Genomic DNA, 17,998 nt, shown 5'->3' on the forward strand with positions numbered 1-17,998 from the left:
CTTAAGCAATCAGAGAACACAGGTTGGATCCTTAGCCTTTCATGAAGACATAGGTTTCCTACTGCTGTGGTTAGCAGTGGGTGCTGGGCATTGTGGCTCCGTCAGGATAAGCACCTACAAATACAGTAGATGCTGGATATTTGTCAAATAAGTTGCTAGAGCTGTACTTACCAAGCGTTTGGTGGTGAACAAAATTACACTGAAAAACAAAACTAAACAAAATGCAGTTTCAAGGCTACTGTACACTGAAAGCATGATTTTAGAGATCATCATACATCGTAGCTTGTCTATTCCCAACAACCCATTACATCTGTTAGTTAAGAAGGAGAGCATCTTAAAAAAAAAAAAAAAAAAAAAACAACGTTGAAGATATTAAGATTTTCATTTAGGTCAGCAAAAGTGGCTATAAAAGAAATATGAGAAAAGAAGGCAATGGAACAGAGAAGATTGCTTTCAAAATTATAACTACCTTATAGTCAAACAAGTATTTTTAAATTGCTAGATTTGGAATATGTCGTGATCTTTATGATTCAGTTTATTTCTTTTTGGGTTACTTTACATATGGCATATAACTACCTCCTTATAGGGACACATATTTACATTTCAAGGAGCCTGTTCATAGTACCAACAGTTTACTTGCAAAACTGATCAAGAGCTGTTAAAACTAATAGCCTTCAGTATGTTACAGTTACTAAGTGCATACTATAAAGGAAATAATAAGCTGCAAACAATCTGAAACATGAAATCAAAGAAGATGGCTTTGGATCTACTTCCTTTTGCGTACTCGGGTTTCTTTCTATGGAATTCCTGCACCGCCACCTTAATTCCTCCAGAAACGCTTCTGGTGTTGAAATATGTTCTTAATGCATATGAGGTAAATAGCTTAAACTGCATTTTGTGCTGCATCCATCACCTCTTCACTTTTGTTATTCGTTTCTCACTGTCGTATTTTCACAATGTTTAATTAGAAAATGAAGTCAAAGCCCAGAAAACAGACGGCTTAAACAGGCTTTGTAAATGTCGCATAACAACTGTTCTGTCATCAGAGTTTGGGGATGAAGCCTTCATCCATATTTTTAGATATGCTTTTACAGTACACGGAGACTGTGGAAATATTAACCAACAAAAGATGACCACATGGAGAAAATGGAACCTGTGCAGCTGTATAAAATGTGCTGTGTGTATACTGTGCAATATCTGATGTTATTTATAGTGCATATAGTTCATAACTCACTCCATCAGATATCATAACCCAAAATTCAATTTCAGGTCCTGCTCTTCTACTTGCAGCGCTGTTGCTTAATTAAGAATTAACAAATAAAAAAGAAGCCTACACTTAGTTTGAGCATTTTCAGAATTACAGGAACATATTGATTCATGCAATGTAATAAAGCTAAATCAAATCCCGGCAGCACATGAACATTTAAAAAGGACTTAAGGCTTAAAGCTCCTTGTTATTTCTTAAGCTGTAAGGTCGAGGAAAAAAATACATAATCTTGCACTAGAAAATTAATAGTATTTCATAAAATTATTCAGTCAACTTTAAAGAAAATGTAGTACAGATAAGTAACACACACATCAACTCATACTTCTTTTTTTTTTTTCAGGCAAAAAATATCCAGCTTGGAAAAGGTCAAGTACCATGAATTTGATCTTTGCCTTGTGCATTCTCTGTCAAGGGCTTACTCTTACAAGCAGAGAAGGAAGGATGCAGCCTTCAGTACGGCGTGATCTTTCCCGGGGAGCGTTCATTCACACTTCAACGAAAGCAACGCTAGAGGGCATTGCTGTAATATTCTTCGCCTGAAAGCTGACAACCTCAATGCATTTCTTCCCATGAATGTTAATTGCCTCCACTTGTAACAGAATTGTTCTGTTTGTTAGCTTGTTGCCATACTGAAGTGTTAGCCATAAAAACTTCATTGCACTGAAGCAGCCAAGGAGCTTTCTGGAAAACACTGTAATGCGCAGGGCTGGCTGCCGGCAGTCAAGGCACACAGTCAGCCACACACAAGGCCTGTTTGGGCCAGGGGCTGCCACTTCTGCAAAGCTGGACCTGTGCTGGTAAGAACCCACGGAGGCATTGGCTCAGAGGCACACCGTGGGGTGGGTTAAGTTGCCACCATGGCTGCCCAGCGGTCAGAAGGCTTACAGCCCCACCAGAAGCCCTGTCACGCTGCTCTTGGATAGTTACAATAAATTTAATTTGAGATGTTTAAACGGAGTGCTTGCTGAGTTCCTCCGTGGCAGAGAGCCGAGGAAGGCTTTGGGGAGGTTTGGGAATGCCACTACAAGGGGAGTGACAAGCACTACCCAGGAACAACGACTTCTAGGTCTCACTACCCTAGAGGCAGTATTGCATTCCACCATCCTGCCACGGCCCAAAGCTCATACTATATTCCGAGGCAACTATCTTTTCAGAAAGAAAGGCTTTTGCCCTTAAGCAGTACCTGAATTGTCCCCATAATGTCTAAGCCTCGTGCCCGCTGCAGGCAGTCCCATGTAGTAGCAGTAGGTGAGCTCCTGGTAGCTACTCTCGTGCTTCAGAGGATGAGAAATCCTAAGATAAGGAATGAATAGGAATGGGGAAAATGCAGTAAAAATGCAGAACACCCCACCCCCTAAAAAAGAAAGAAAGAAAAAAAAAAAAAAGGGAAGGGTTTTAAATCCGTGTGGCATGCATATACAGCAAAAACAAAAACATGATCCCAGGCAGCTTTTAATTTAGGTAAGTACAGAAATGTAGAATGAAACATGCACAGAAATACAGAACAGTCATACTATACAAAACCTTTCTCATTTACTCACTTTTGCTATGCTATTTTGTGAAGGTTTATAATGATCTTTTGCTCTTTACATGTAAGGTGCAGGAATAAAGAAAAAGGTCTGAAATTATCATCTAGTTATTCATTCACCATCTACAATGGACATTATCTACTAGAAGGATGAGACCTAAAGAAGGAAATGAGCTTATTTAGGACAATCAGCACTACAATGCAGGTGATCAAAAACCCAGTGAATGGAAAATGCAATTATTACTATACTTAATACTCCTATACATAAGCCAAGAAATGTGGTACCACAGTGGAAAAAGGGGATGTCATGCCATTAACAAAAATTAGTTAAGAAAATGATTCTAACAACCAGTATCTCCTAGATCATATCTATAAAATCACTGGCACAGTCAGATATGTTTTGCACTGGCATACAAAATAAATAACTGGGTAGGAAAGCAAATAAATAAATAAATAACCCTATTTATTTATTTTCAGGAAGGTTAACTTTTGACTGGAAATTTGCAACTGGAAATACGCATGAAGAAACTATGCAAACTATGAACCTGATGTACCTGAAACTCACCAGACCTGTTATGTGTGCCCCATATAGCTGACTTTTACATGAGCTGGGATGATGTCTGGACAATAGTGCTGTTGTTAAATCAATATGTGTCAAAGCTCCAGTGGTACCCATGGAACACTCTGAACACCACGGCAACTTAACTGACAAGCAGAAGCTTATTAATGTGCCATAATTCAGGCTCATTGCATTATACGCTCACACCCTGTCCTTGGTTTACTAACTGATGAAACAACAGAAGCTGAATTTCATGGCAAGATTTGATTATTGCCAGCAGAAGCTTGACAGAGCTGGCCCTGAGGGGGTTCCCTGAACCTGATGGCAGATGCAATGAATATAATATTGACGTATTGGCAGCTATTTGTCCAAGTTTCTGTTTAAAAGGAGCTAAAAAGTAAAGAGACAGGAAGAAAATGTTAACAGCTTGGACCCAAAAGGACCTGGAAAGTCCTTACAAAGAAGGGAAAGTTAGCTGAGAAATAAGCTACCATTATTTGCAAAGCATTCAAGGAATTAAAAGTTTTGGCTTTCCTCCTTAATGCTGAGTAATGCAGTACCTCTATTGTATCACCTGGTTTTCCTCCTTCCAAAATGCAAGGCTGCATAGGGCTGCTTTCAGGGGATGCTCCTATAGTCAAGCAGTGTGGATTTGTAGCAACAGTCCTGACCTCATCCTGAGGCTGCATGCAGCAGTACAGACACAGCCAAAAACAGTTATGTTAGATACATTACCATTTAAATCAGAGCTAAGCTCTTTGGCTTGATTTACAGTAGAAATTGGGCATTTTTTTTATCTTAGCACAATCAAATCAAATCAAGTTAATTCAGTACTCAGAAACCAGTAAAATATTTTTTCCATAGTCTTTAGAAATGAAATGTTAGTTTGACTTGCCTGTCAGCACTGAACGCTGAATTACAGCTCATCTTCTCTCAGACTAATATGCACTATTTGTACACACCGAGTCAGTCTGTACAATGTTGGAGAATCCATGCAGGCATCCCACTAGCTTTAGTCTATACAGTGTGGTGTGCGTTCCTGCTTAATGCTTATTTCCCCATTGCTTTGCTGTGTGTTGGTTCACAGAGAAAAGACAGGCTGGTTTATATGGGAAACAGATTTCAGCATTACAGGTTAAAGTGACAATTTGGCATTCTCAGAATTTTATCCCAGACTCAAAATTTTGTGTGCTGCCCACAGACCCATACCTACTAAAATCAGGGGAGCAAGCCCACAAGAAAATCTTTATCATCTTGGAACTCAGCTGCCTTTGAAGCATAGAGCTGCCTGCTACCATGGCTATTTTACATGTCATTATATGATGCACAAAAAATAGATTAAAAATATCATAAATCACATTCTACATCCTTCTGCTGAGAATATCACTGAAAATCCTATCCATGACCAATGTTTTACCTGGACTACTTTACTTCTGTTAACAATTATACAAACTGCAGTATATTCATAAAAGTATTTCAAAAGGCTCCTTTTGCAATAAGGACCTTCCAGCATTTCAGAGCTATTTAAGAAAGAGAACTTTGAGCATTATAGGCCTTTACTCTCACCTACACTAGATCAGTATGAGGAAGCAGGCTCCCAAGCAAACAGATGCAACACCTGCAAGAGGCCTAGAGAATGTTTCTTTAGCCTCAAGCATCCTTCTTGGAGGTGAGGCCAATTCTCTCATGAAAAAGGAGAAATAAAAGACAAGAAGACACTTTCTGAGAATGCTCCAGAATTCAAAACAGGACCAAAAACACAGTAGAGAATTGGCTTTGTTTCAAAACAAAACCTAAAAAAAGAAAAAAGCATATTAAAACAATAAATAAAAGAAGAAAAAGAAAGAAAAAGCAAAAGAAAGGCCATAACCATATGTGCTTATAAGAAGTTAATATTTTCAAACCTTGAGCAGAGGGAGATCTCTGCCATATGCATCTAAATCTTGCAAAAGTCTAAAATTTAGGTCACATCTATTTAGGACACTGAGCATCCCTTTTGGCGAGTTCAACATGGCTTCACACTGAGCTACTTGAGCTGTCTTGCTCAACATGCTAGCCTTTCACACCCAGTTCTGAAATGCTCCTCTCTCTCCAGGTGCTGTATAAAGTTTCCACAGGTTTTATCTCAGGACTGAGGACTCAGGAGATGGGACTGGAAATAAGGAACTGCAGCGCTGAGGATGAGAGTGCACACATCTTCTACAGTGACATCCCTGAGATCTCTCAAAGTGTTTCAATGGCAAAGGTGCCTAAAAGTGTGCTGCTTTAAGTCATTTGAATTGTATGCTATGCCTTCGTGCAAAGAAGAATACAGCCAAATGTATCTTAACCATTAACTTACTAATACCTGGGTCATGAATTAGGAAAACCAGAGTTATTAGGAATGAGAGGAATATTTTCTCATAGGCATTTGCGCAGCCAGTTCTTAATACTGAATCTTCTTCAATTAGTATGCTTCCAAACTGCTAAGACTGAATTCCTCCAAAGTCCTCGTATCAAAGCTTTTGCATCAGCATAAGAATCAAAGTACTCTTTCAGTCCAGTATATGTTCTTTGCTTGATCCCATACCCCCTGGTGACTCAGGAAAATATTGATGCAATTATAGGAGGTCATTTGGTTAAAGTTTCCTTTGAAATATGAAGACTAAAGGACATAAAAACTGAGACTAATACAACCAGTGCATCTAAGAATTGAACACTGAAACGTGTCAACATTTTCCTGTTATCCTAAGCAAATACATTACCTAATTGTTTATCATTGTTTGAACTAACACAAAACTTACGGAATTATGAAGTAGGAAATGCAAAAGATAAAAGGAAACAGAAAGTATCTCATCATCGGTTGGGGTTGTACAACTACAACATGTAGAGAAAAAATTGACATTAATAGCCTCATTTTTTTAACATTGCAGTCTGCAGCTTTATTTCCAAAGTAGATAGTGCATTTGAGCATTATTTTAGGCTTCAGTCTAACTGTAAGTGCAATTACAAATCGAAGACTATTTCTGTGTTTTAGTCAAAAGTCACCTAATGTGAGCCAGCAGTGTGCCCAGGTGGCCAAGAAGGTCAACAGCATCCTGGCTTCTATTAGAAACAATGCAGCCAGCAGGAGCAGGGAGGTAATTGACCCCCTGTACTCAGCATTTGTGAGGCCATATCTTCAGAACTGTGTTTAGTGTTTGGCCCCTCACTACAAGAAAGGCATTGAGGCCCTGGAGCATGTCCAAAGAAGGGCAATGAAGTTAACAAAGGTCTGGAACACGAGTCTTATGAAGAGTGGCTGAAGGCTGAAATTGTTTAATCTGGAAAAGAGGAGACTCAGGAGATTCACTCATTACAACTCCCTGAAAGAAGATTGTAGTGAGGTAGAGGTTGGGCACTTCTCCCATGTACCTGGATACTGGAGAGGTACATGTTACTACAGAGGTAATGACTGTAAGTTGCACCAGGGCAGGTTCAGGTTGAATATTAGAAAAAAAAATTATTCTCAAAAGAAGTGGTGAAGTATTGGAATAGGCTGCCCAAGGAGGAGGTGGAGTCACCATCCCTGGAGGTGTTCAAGAAAAGAGTAGATGTAGCATTGAGGAATACAGTTTAGTGGGCATGAATGGTTGGACTAAATGATTTCAGAGCTTTTTTCCAACCTTAATGATTCTATGATTCTACAATATGCATCAGAAAGGACAAGCATCAATAGGCAGCAGTAATGTTTAACTTGTGCATCAAAGATTTTTCTTCCACTTAAGAATTTGTGATAACGCAGACAAAGGAAATGCGTGCCTTTACTGCTAATAGGGAAGACAGAAGATTTTTTCAATTCTATTCAAAGAGCAGTTCAGCTGTCCATTTACCCACACATATCTACTGTAGGCTAAGGAAATATAGGGTATTAAATGCTACCCAAACTGAACAGAAGGAGTGAGAAACAAATCAGCTATTAACTGCTAATTGTTGGAGGGGTGGGGGGGCGGAGAAGGGGAATCATTTTCTTTGGAACACAGTGGAACTGTGTTATTAACTTCTCATTTGCTCAAGTAACTATGTTGCACTTCAATGGATTTATTGATGAAGGACTTAGAAAAAGTAAGTATCTTGGAAACTTTGAGGCACACTTTTATTGCTCACAAGCGAGATCCCTTGAGTTTGCAACACTGCTGCAGACTAATAAGCTGAGTGAACAGCATTTTCTTTTTTTTTGTCTGAAATTTTTTCTCTACATCAAGCTTATTTATGTAGAATAGAATTTCATTTACAGTGTAAAAATGAATGCTAATAAAATAAATATAGTGTATTTCTATGACGTTATTCTACAACATCAAGTCATCATACTACTTTTCTTTCATAATGGGAGATCCCCATGCATCAAGGAAGATGAATAACTTCCTTTGTAGTTATAAATCTGTAACTGTTGTCTCTACATGTGCGTCTGAGGTTTGGAACAAAACTTTAAAATTTTGTTTATTGTTCAGTATTAACTTGACAGGAGTTTGTAAGAATTGTTCAGCACTGTTTAAGGCATATGTAAAATATTTCATAAAACCTTTAACCTGTTAAGTACAGTACAATTGTTAAGTCATATCATGGGACAACTTATTCAGGAAAGCAAATTAACTAAGTTTTCTGAAAAACAGAGAAAGAGAGGAAAAAGACTTTTCTCATGCAGATGTCAGGCTGCAATGGCTATGATCTCTACCCTCACTTTTTTTTTTTTTTTTTTTTTAATGCTATATTAAATAATATGAAGATGCTCTCCACTTGTCATAAAGAGAAGAGAAATTGAGAGATTGAGGGAGGTGTTTTCAAAATATTGACTTTGAAATATAAAATTCCTTACATCAACTTATTTTCATCTTAAGAGAAACCAACTTTTAGGAGTCGCAGAACTCCTAATGAAACTGATGTGTTTTTTTAATAAACAGTTTAGAATCTTTATCCTCAGGACTCCAAGGAGACCTTGGTTTGATTTGGAAATGCTTCATTTAAGAGAATGTTTTAACGACACTGAAGTGTGAGTATATGGGTAGTAGCATAACCTTGTATGTACCTTCATAACTGGTTTGGATGTAATAGCAAGCTTTTATACAATAATTGTTTGATGCTGTAATTATGAAAGTAGTAAAATGTTTTATGTTACAGACACAGCAATTTCATCTGCAGGATGAGTTTGTTACCTAGCAGCAGTGATGCACCACCTCAGCTACTGAAGATGGATGAAATGTAAGGGGCAACACTGGTAGAGGTCTGAATCAGCACAGGAAGATGCTCTGAGAGGTTCCTCACAAATGAAAAACACTTTCAACTCTGTGGCATATGTATCAGCAGATTGCAAATTCATGTGCTGGAGAGGCTCCCAAAACAATCTCACAAAGACTGCTGAACACCAATGAAAGGGCAACAGTGGCTGGTATTTGAATCCAGCCAGCCCACTGAAGTGTGGGGTATTTTTCTTCCTTTCCTCTTTCTGCATGGAAAAGAAAGAACACGAATCTTTCTGAACAGGGAGAATAAAGAGCAACATTTTCCATTCCAGCCTCTTAATTTCCACAAACAGGAGCTGTGAGGAACAGACAGAGAAAAAGATACCAAGTAACATTATTCTCCTACCAGTATTTTTGTGCCAAGGTGGCACTCCGAGACCTTAATATCATCTCTGAAAAGGATTTCAAGCAATGCACAACTGTATAAGATCACTTGAAAACTGCACTGTTGCCTATATTGATTGAAGCTTTGTACTCCTTTATCTCACTGAAGTGAAAACAGAAAGATCCGGGGCGGCCACTTGCATCAGTCAAGGGAAAGCTTTGTTTCCTATCCTCTTAAAGATACAGACTAAGAAAAAACTATTAAAAAATACTAAAATACTGTAACAAGCCTCCCTAGGCTGGAGGAATGATACAGCAATTCTAGTGACATTTTAAAAATCAATGAGTTTATGAGTCAGAATAATTGGAAAAGGATTCTTTCAAAAGTACAACTAGTTGTCACCATATTGTAACCACTCGGCCCACAGAAAAGAAACAACATTGAAACTTCCTAACCAGTGCTGTGTTAGCAGTGTGGCCACATTCCACAGTGGATGTGGACCCTAGCCCAAAATGTAGCTGTGAGTTGATGAGTTGGAACATCAGGGAGTAGCAAGCACTTCCAATTCATTTTCCCATAGACACAAGCAACAAACAAAGGCCTTGAAGGTTAAATGGGCTTAACAGGCAAGCTAATGAGCAACCATGTCAGCTGTGCACTCTTAGATTAAGTTGTCAGCCAAGAAGCAAAGAAGTCCGATGCCAAATCTCCTTTTACTCAGCAGTGGTAAGGTGACATACGGAGATGGAGAGCTGAGTCCAGTTCTAGGCCTCCCAGAACAAGAAAAACATGGACATACTGGAAAGAGTGCAACATGAAGAAGGTGAAAAGACTGTAGCACCTCTCCTATGAGGAAAGGCTGGGAGAGCTGGGGCTGTTCAGACTGGAGGAGACTCAATGAGTGATTCATCAGTGTGTATAAATACTTGAAGGAAAGGCACAAAGAGGATGGAGCCAGATTCTTTTTGGTGGTATCCAGTGCTGGGATAAGTACTTCTGTATTGTGTGATAATGGAGCACTGGCACAGGTTGCCCAGAGGTTGAGTATTCTCCTTGGGGATCTTCAAAAGCCACCTGGATGTGGTCCTGGACACCCTGTTCTGGGTGACCCTGCTGGAGCAGGGGTTGGGTTGGATGGACCGAGAGGTCCCTGCCCCCCTCAGCCATTCTGTCATTCTGTGAAAATAAGAGCTATTACTTGAAAATGTTGTTTGTTTTCTTTTTCAAACTGAGCTCAGACACAAAGGGAAAGTGAGGCTCTGGGAAAAGGCACTCTGAGGAAGCAAAGATTAGACCAGTGTGGAGCTTCCCAGCCTGTGTTCCTCTGCAGAGGACTGGGAAGGGGACAAAAAGTGCAGGAGAAAACATAGGGCTGAGAACTGTGCTAACCCAAAGGATGCGTGCAGTCTGTCTGCTTGGGAATCAACCCATGATGGGCAGGAAGGAGCAGACCGAATTGTAAGGGGAGAAGAGGAAGTAAAATCAGTGAGAAGAACCTAGAAATGTTAGGAAATATGACACAAAAAAATAGTTAACCTTAAAGTAATGAGTTAGAGTTCTCCATTGGAAAAAAAAAAAAAAAAAGTCATTCTAACATGTCTGTGCAGCCAAGGATAAGATAACATACACTGAGATGAATGGGTGAAATTGCTATGTCTTGAAAGTACTTTTTTCTAATGTTTCATCTCACTGGCTAAATGCTTCCTATGTGGTAGCTGCAGAGTAGCAAAACGAAGATGCAGAAGCACTCAAACAGACTTGAATAAAAGCAAAAGAGCTAGAATGGCACCTAGATTTTGGCAGCAATGTAGGTTAAAGGCTGAGTTTACATCCTGACACAGAACAGGCATACGACCTGACATTTGGAGGACTGGCTCCAAAGGGACTAGAAATGGGACAGAGATACTATTAATTCCATAACTGTGTCATCAGTCTTAAGCAAGGACTCACGGCCAGAAACTTCACAGAAATCTACAGACCCATCTGTTTCTTGCAGTCCTCTGTCTACATGATATATATGATGGTCTACTTAAAGATATGGCTGATTTTTTTTTTTGCTATGGTAACACAGTCTTTGGAATGATATAATAACAACAATAATTGATATAACAACAACAAAAATGATAATAATAGTCCTTAATGGAAAGAGAAGTTCTAAAAACTATAAATCATTCATATCAGACAGTAAGGCTTCATATTTTCATCCTTCCTGTACTGGTTAATGAGAAAAAAATGGTGTGGAAAAAAAACAAAGAACTCCCAATTGTTTCTGAATGCCTTCTGTGCAAAAATAAATCACTTGAACTCCAGAGATATGTTTGACATTGAACTAAAGGTGTGTTATAAGAGAGTAGGAGGCTTGGTGGGTGAATATAATAGCTGCTTACCTAGGAGGGATGTATTAGAATCTGTAAAGAGAAAAGTGTGGCTGCCCCCATTAATGGACATTAGCCAGAACATCAGTCACATAATTCATCTTTGATAGCAATTCTGGTGAGTGTGGTGGTTTTTCTTTAAAGCAAAGCCATACATCAGCATTCAACACAGTTATTCAGTTGGATGGCAAAAGCTGGTGCAGCACTTCTGCTCCCTGTAAATCCTATTGTTCTCATTTTCATAAGAACAGAAGAACTGAAAGAGAGTAAAAATGTTCATTTTTTGTGTTCCACTTCACGTTTCTCATCTAGATCTTTACATAGCTAACCATTACTATCTTCTCAGTATTTTCTAATAACTTCCTAATCATCTAAACCTGCAATCAAGCACTGACTGGTTGAAAAATATGCTTTGCCCTATTAAGAGAAACCTTTTCAAATGCACATAGCAATTTATTTTTAAATATTTTGTTAATTTATTGTATAATGCTAGCACAGGTGTGTGCATTAAATACTAAACTCTCTACTGGATCTTGACAAAATAGATCTAAAGGAGATACGACCTTCAATAATAAGGTTTGGTTATGTAAGACACTTAAATTCTGTTTCTATGTGGGATCTCCTCTTCTATAGATTCCTGTTAGGACACTGGCAGGATTTGGTTTTGGCCAAGTTGGTCAATACAATTACAGTTGTAGCTCCACTATGGACACTTTTATTCAGATTAATGTCAGTCATAGTGTAAATTAAATGGCCAGTAGATTGCTTTAGTAACCTGAGTTAGAGATTATTTAAATACCTTTGTTAATCTTGAATTATTTCAGCTGACTCTTCATTCACAGTGCAATGTAATCCATGACTAACCCTCCTATTACAATTTTTTTCTGCTGGAGTGTTCCTTACCTTCAAGACTCATCTTTGCTGAATCTTAGCATCTGATTTGCAAAGCCAGGGATGCTGTCCAAAAATATGTTCCAGTTTCCGTACAGTATGTACTCTCAACAAAGTGTTTCACTTATGCATTTTTAGTTAGTGCTCAGTATTCCACATTAAGCTTAGCTGTCAGTTCCAGCATTCATAATTATATTGTTTGACCATACAAATTTGAGGCCTGTTTGTTTTTCACTAATGTGACCAATATATTTAGCATTTCATGAGCTCTGCTATAAATAAAATATTGGGTGAAATCAGTTATTGGTATAACTTCATTGAAAACAACAGAATTACCTCTGAGAATAATTTAGTCTATTTAGTTCTCATTTAATCGCGAGTATTTACCTGTAATCATCTGCTTATTAAAACACAGCTACATCCACTTTAGTTGATGGCTCTGGCCCACATCCAAAGGCCATCCTAATCAGTGGAAGACTTCTCACTGATGTCAGAGTGCCTTACCTTGTGCTCAAAATACACGACATTCAAATTCAACAGGAAATACTCTATTCAGTATCTTGGTCACAGAGCTGCAGGTATTGAATTAATCTGAGACCCACTTTGCCTAACCAAACAGCCATATAGCAGGAGAGGGTCAACAGCTGTCCCCCTCCAACACCCCCATCCAAATCAGTGTGATAAAACAGGAAAGGCAAAGGAGGGAATTTCAAAGTGGGGCTATAAATCATCACATGAAATGGCAGTCTAGAATAAAACGGCTGATGAACACCTGGCAGTGTTTTATGCTGTCTCAATACCCTGCTTTCCTGCTACCCCAGCAGAAGAAATTCATACAAATATCTTCTGTCACAAGTGAACAGGCACATTTAAGAGCAAAAGTCCTGTGGCCTAAATCTGAAACTTCTCCTAAAGAGAAAGGAAGCACATGAATATTTTCTATACTGTAATGAAAATACAATATATCTCAAGCTGGGAACTAAATGCTGGTTGCAACCTTTGCCTTGTGTGATTTGGAACCATATTACTTAAGAAATTGTTTCTGTCCCTATGAAATTGTGCTTCTGTGATTCTGTGAAATCCAACACAGCCAAGATCCACAGGGATGCTCAACTGTTTGTATGATACAAGTGAAAAGGATTTTTTTTTTGTGATTGGATCTCAGTTTGGGATTCATTTACCCCCAAATTTTCTAAAAGTTCAGATCTATTAATCTCCAAAGCGTGCTGTAAAACTCCTCTCTTTTCTTAGGCTATGGCACAAGGACATGCTAAAACAAGAGGGACGTGTTATAATCATGAATAGTCCTCTAGTAGTATTTAGTGTATGTTAATGCATAAAATACAACAAGACAAAGGGATACAACTGTACTTGTTGCATTGCATTTCCTGTAATTATAGCTTACATACCAAAAGAAGAGGGACACGTAAGACATGGGAAGGAAAAGTGCTAAACAGTGAGTTATGAGAACCATATCACCAGTAGCAGCCACATGGTTAACTTAGAATCAGAAGCCCATTTGAGTATTCTGCACAGAACAGGATTGTCTTCTCCCTATTACTACTCATTGCTACTGTCTGCTTTAATTTCTTCTGTTTGGAAAAGGAAATCACCTACTTCATCCCCCTTCTCTATTTTCTCTCATTATATCTCTGGCTGCTCTGTTCTTTTTCTCTGTAGAATAATAATTTCTTTTTTTCTTTCCAAGAAGTTGATCACTTCAGGCATGAATTCCTGGATTAAATTTTAGGGGAGGGACTTCCTGTTCTTTGCTGCCTGATGGCTAATTGGTAACCAGCTCCAGAAATGCCATGATATGCTCTGGCAGCCTCAGTTTTAGACTTTATAATTACAAGTTTCCATGTGCAACAAGAGGCAGTCTTGGGAGGAACACAGGCTGAGGACCACTGGTCCCTCACCAGCAACATCTAGGAGGCAAGTTTACATATTCACAGGAGTACTTTTACTAGCCCTTAAATCTCTGATTCAGGAAAGCTCTACTCTCTACCATACTATGTCATCTGCTTTCTAGGCTGTGTCCTACAAGTGCAATTGGCACTACAGCTGCCCCACAGCAATACCCCAAGCAGAGTGACAGCAGTAGGTGTCTAGGCTATCCCCACACTTCTCCAGGTGGTGGTTGCAATGTGTTACGCAGCAGAAGCACCATTTGATATGGGCCTTTTATAAACAAGATTGGATATTCCTACAAAAGGAATAGAAAGAAAGAGAAGCAATGAAAACACAAAGCTCCCATGGCACCACTCTGAGTAAGAGGAAAGAATTTCCGCACAGAGATGCACCCTGCCCAAGGGAACTGAGGATGTCAATTAGACTTGTCAAGATATCAACAAAACTGCTTGAAACGATAAAAAGCAATAGAGAACTCTAAGGTATAAGCCATGAAGTCCAGGAAAGGAATTCTGATTCAAGAAAAGCCTTCAGGAAACTACAAAAAAAAAAAAAAAAAAAAGACTGTGAAATTGAGGATACAGAAGCAGCATTTATAGAGAGTGGTTCCAAACATAAACCATGAGAGTTAATTCATTTCAGTGGGTAATTCCACAAAGACAAGTACTGACAGTATTGGTTGCTAACTTCCTGCAGACTCTGAGATACAGGGAAGAAGAGAAGAAGCAGTAACACTTGCAATTCAGTTACATATTAATTTCCACTGCATTATGTTAGCCCTTTTCTTTGAAATGTTCTCTTTGCAATTTTCAGCAGACTTCAAAATGTTGCAGGCACATAAATCAAGGAGATGCTTTATGCCCAGGCATTTCTCATCCCCATTTCAGACAGTAATGGACACTGCTGTCTAAGTGGTATGAATTCTCAATATTTTACTTCTATTATGCATACATTGCTTTAGAATCAGCACTGGTTAGGAACAATTAGATAGCACAGATGTTTTACTCAGAGCAATATTCAGTTCCTGAAAGCACTTCTTAAAAGAGATATGTTAGAGAAACTGGGAAAAACAACTCATGTTTTCTTATCTTGGGCACTGACCTGTGACGTGGAAAATGCAAATTAAGTCAAGCCATTAAATCTATGCACAGTAAGAATTGAATACTGCCCTTTCTCTTCCTAGAGAACCACCTGAAGCATCCTGTCAGCTCCAAACTGGGAGAGAAAGGGAAAGGGAATGCAGTCTGACATGGCTATGAATGTAGTTTGTTTAAAACACTTAAAGTAGCAAGGATATAAAACAGATTTCTGAAATATGAAATAAGGACAAAAAAGAATAGTAACAATAAAATAAAATAAAATAAAATAAAATAAAATAAAATAAAATAAAATAAAATAAAATAAAATAAAATAAAATAAAATAAAATAATGGGGCTTAAATCAGTCTTACTGTGGTAAATGATGATGCTATTTCAGTGATCCAAGTGATTGTTTTCAGTCATAAATACTGCAACCCTAAAAGAGTCACTTCTAATGAAATTCTTGGTTTTGGGGATGGCTGATCCCAACATCTCACTATGACAAATTGAGGTAGATGTGTCAGGCAAAAAAAAAGAACAGAAAAAAGGAAAGAAAAAGATTTAAAATCACCAAATGCTTCTGCTGCATCTTTTATTTCTGTTTAGTTGCTAATTGGCTGCTCCTCTGACTGCACAGCAGATGCACGGCTCTGGGAAGCAGAGCCCCATCGGTCCCAGCATCACCTCTGCAGTCCTGTGGAGCAGGGCTGCACAGCCTGATGACACATCTCCAGCCTTGTCTGACATGGCACAGTCTTGAGGAAAAGGCACTTGTTTTGAAGCCTTTGACAAGAAAACACACTTCTCTCTGAATAGGTTTGCCTTCTCACTGCTTGTCTTTCAGTGTTACTCATGCGTATTGTAAGAAATAAATGCAGCCAGAAGCTTTAGGAATATGCACTACTGCAAAGCAAATAAAATAGAGAAATGCAGCATAACTGCATCATGTGGCCAGTGTCCCCCAGTGTCATCATGTACTTGTGTGTGGCTACTGCGGAATGCATTTCCCGTGATTCCCATCATCAGCCATCTTCTCCCCATGACTGGTCTAACTGGAACAAATGCCTTCTTCTCCTGCTGGATGAATTTAATTCTTAAGCATGAATGACAAAGGTGTGTGGTAGCAAATATATGTGCTAACGATGCAATATTCATAAAAAACATATTTAGAAGCCAGAAGGATCTAGAAAAGTAAAATAAAATATTTGGAGTTACAGCAACTTGAAAGCCAGGGAACATGAAATGCCTTTATTTGGGCTCTTCTGAATATTTTAGGTTGCAAACTTAACTTATACAATGACTCGTCTGATGACCAGTAGGATTCCCATTTCATTTATTCAATGCACAAATTAAATATCACTCCACAGAAAAAGCACAGACAAGCATGTTAATGGTTAAGGAAACTTTAATGTTGCTAAGGATAGTAAGATCCACACTTCACTAAGAATACATGTGAATGTACAGTACATTACTTCAAAGAACAAGACAAATGAAACAACACAAGCACACCCAACACTTAGGCCAGATATGGAATTGCTCAGAAGCAATTCCTCAAGAACCCAATTGCAAAATCTCCAAAGTTTACCAGGGAAATCAACTGAAACCTATGTTCCAATAATACAAGTAGAAAAACTCTAAGAGATATGCTTTTAATCACTAAAGGGATAACAACATGTAATTACAGATTTAGAAAGCCAAAGGCTTGTATCAGATACAGTAACTGAAACAGTTTTGATAATTCACTTTCCTTGCTGATCAGTAGTTTTCAAAGCTATTGACTGGGAAGCCAATACTCTTTATGCAAGTCATTCTTAAAGACTTGAATTAAATGCTGTAAGTTCCTATACAAGCTTGATACTTTCCAAGAAATACAAGATGTTAAGACAGAAACTCAACTTATGTAAAGTGCTTTAATTTCTTTACTACAAATATAAATTTTTTTACTAACTCAGGATTTGGCCAATGTCCACATCCCTAGGACATTCACCCAGGGATGAATACAACAGCTCAGGCCAGTAGCCCACATACAGCAGTGTCCTGCTTTCACCAGTGGTTAGCAGGAGCCTCTTAAGGAAAGCAAAGAATTATCCTTCTCTGGATACATACTCCTGGCATTCAACAGTCAGTAATGGCAGGTGTCAGATCCTCCTGACCAGCAGTTATATTCTGATCACTCTTTAAAATAGCTACTAAAATTGAATAACTTTTTTTTACCAATCTTATGTTCATGATAGTATTTTTTTTTTTTTGTCAGCAAAGACACAGAAGTCTATAGAAGAACTATATGGATGAAGCTACTCATGCAAAAGTCTAGGCCAGCACAAAAAGCTTTCTGAATTTTGCCATATTATCTACATTCTGAATCTTCAGCTTCCTCTCAGGTCAGCTTCTCACCTGCCATCTTTTGGACCTGAGCTACAATGGCAGTTGGTCAATAATGACCAAAACATAACTCCTTCTGATGCAGGGAAAACTGTGTTTCCAGGAGAATACATGGGCATTGTTCACAGAGTAATTTCCAGATGAGAAAGCATGGCCAAGTGGTGAGGACTGGGAAGGAAAGGCTTGGAGGTAAGAGCAGGGGAAGGCAGGTCCTATGAGGAGAGGCTGAGAGCACTTGAATTGTCCAATCTGGAGAAGGGGAGGCCCAGAGATGACTTCATGGCTCTCTGCAGCTCCCTGAGGAGAAGCTGGGGCTGGTACAGAGGGCTCAACTCCTGGGAACTGATGACAGGATGGGAACTGCACAAAGCTGCACCAGGGAAGGTTCAGAATGGGCATCAGGGAAAATTTCTTTAGCATGAG

The 17,998-nt window shown here is 38.7% G+C and overlaps 1 protein-coding gene across 7 annotated transcripts in view; it reads right to left on the minus strand.

Annotated features, from left to right (window-relative positions):
• The window catches only part of DLGAP2 (DLG associated protein 2), a 453,855-nt gene that overhangs the window by 415,594 nt on the left and 20,263 nt on the right, over positions 1 to 17,998 (minus strand). For 3 of the 7 annotated variants that reach the window (XM_090136321.1, XM_090136316.1, XM_090136317.1), the window contains exon 2: positions 2,451 to 2,560. The exons of the other annotated variants lie outside the window; for them this stretch is intronic. In XM_090136321.1, coding sequence (XP_089992447.1) covers positions 2,451 to 2,465 — 15 coding nt within the window. In that variant the 5' untranslated portion in view covers positions 2,466 to 2,560. The remainder of the gene's footprint in view (positions 1 to 2,450; positions 2,561 to 17,998) is intronic. 7 annotated transcript variants of the gene reach the window in all.

The sequence above is a fragment of the Phasianus colchicus genome, chromosome 2 (genome assembly GCF_987193195.1).
Source record: "Phasianus colchicus chromosome 2, bPhaCol1.hap1.1, whole genome shotgun sequence".
Lineage (NCBI taxonomy): Eukaryota > Metazoa > Chordata > Aves > Galliformes > Phasianidae > Phasianus > Phasianus colchicus.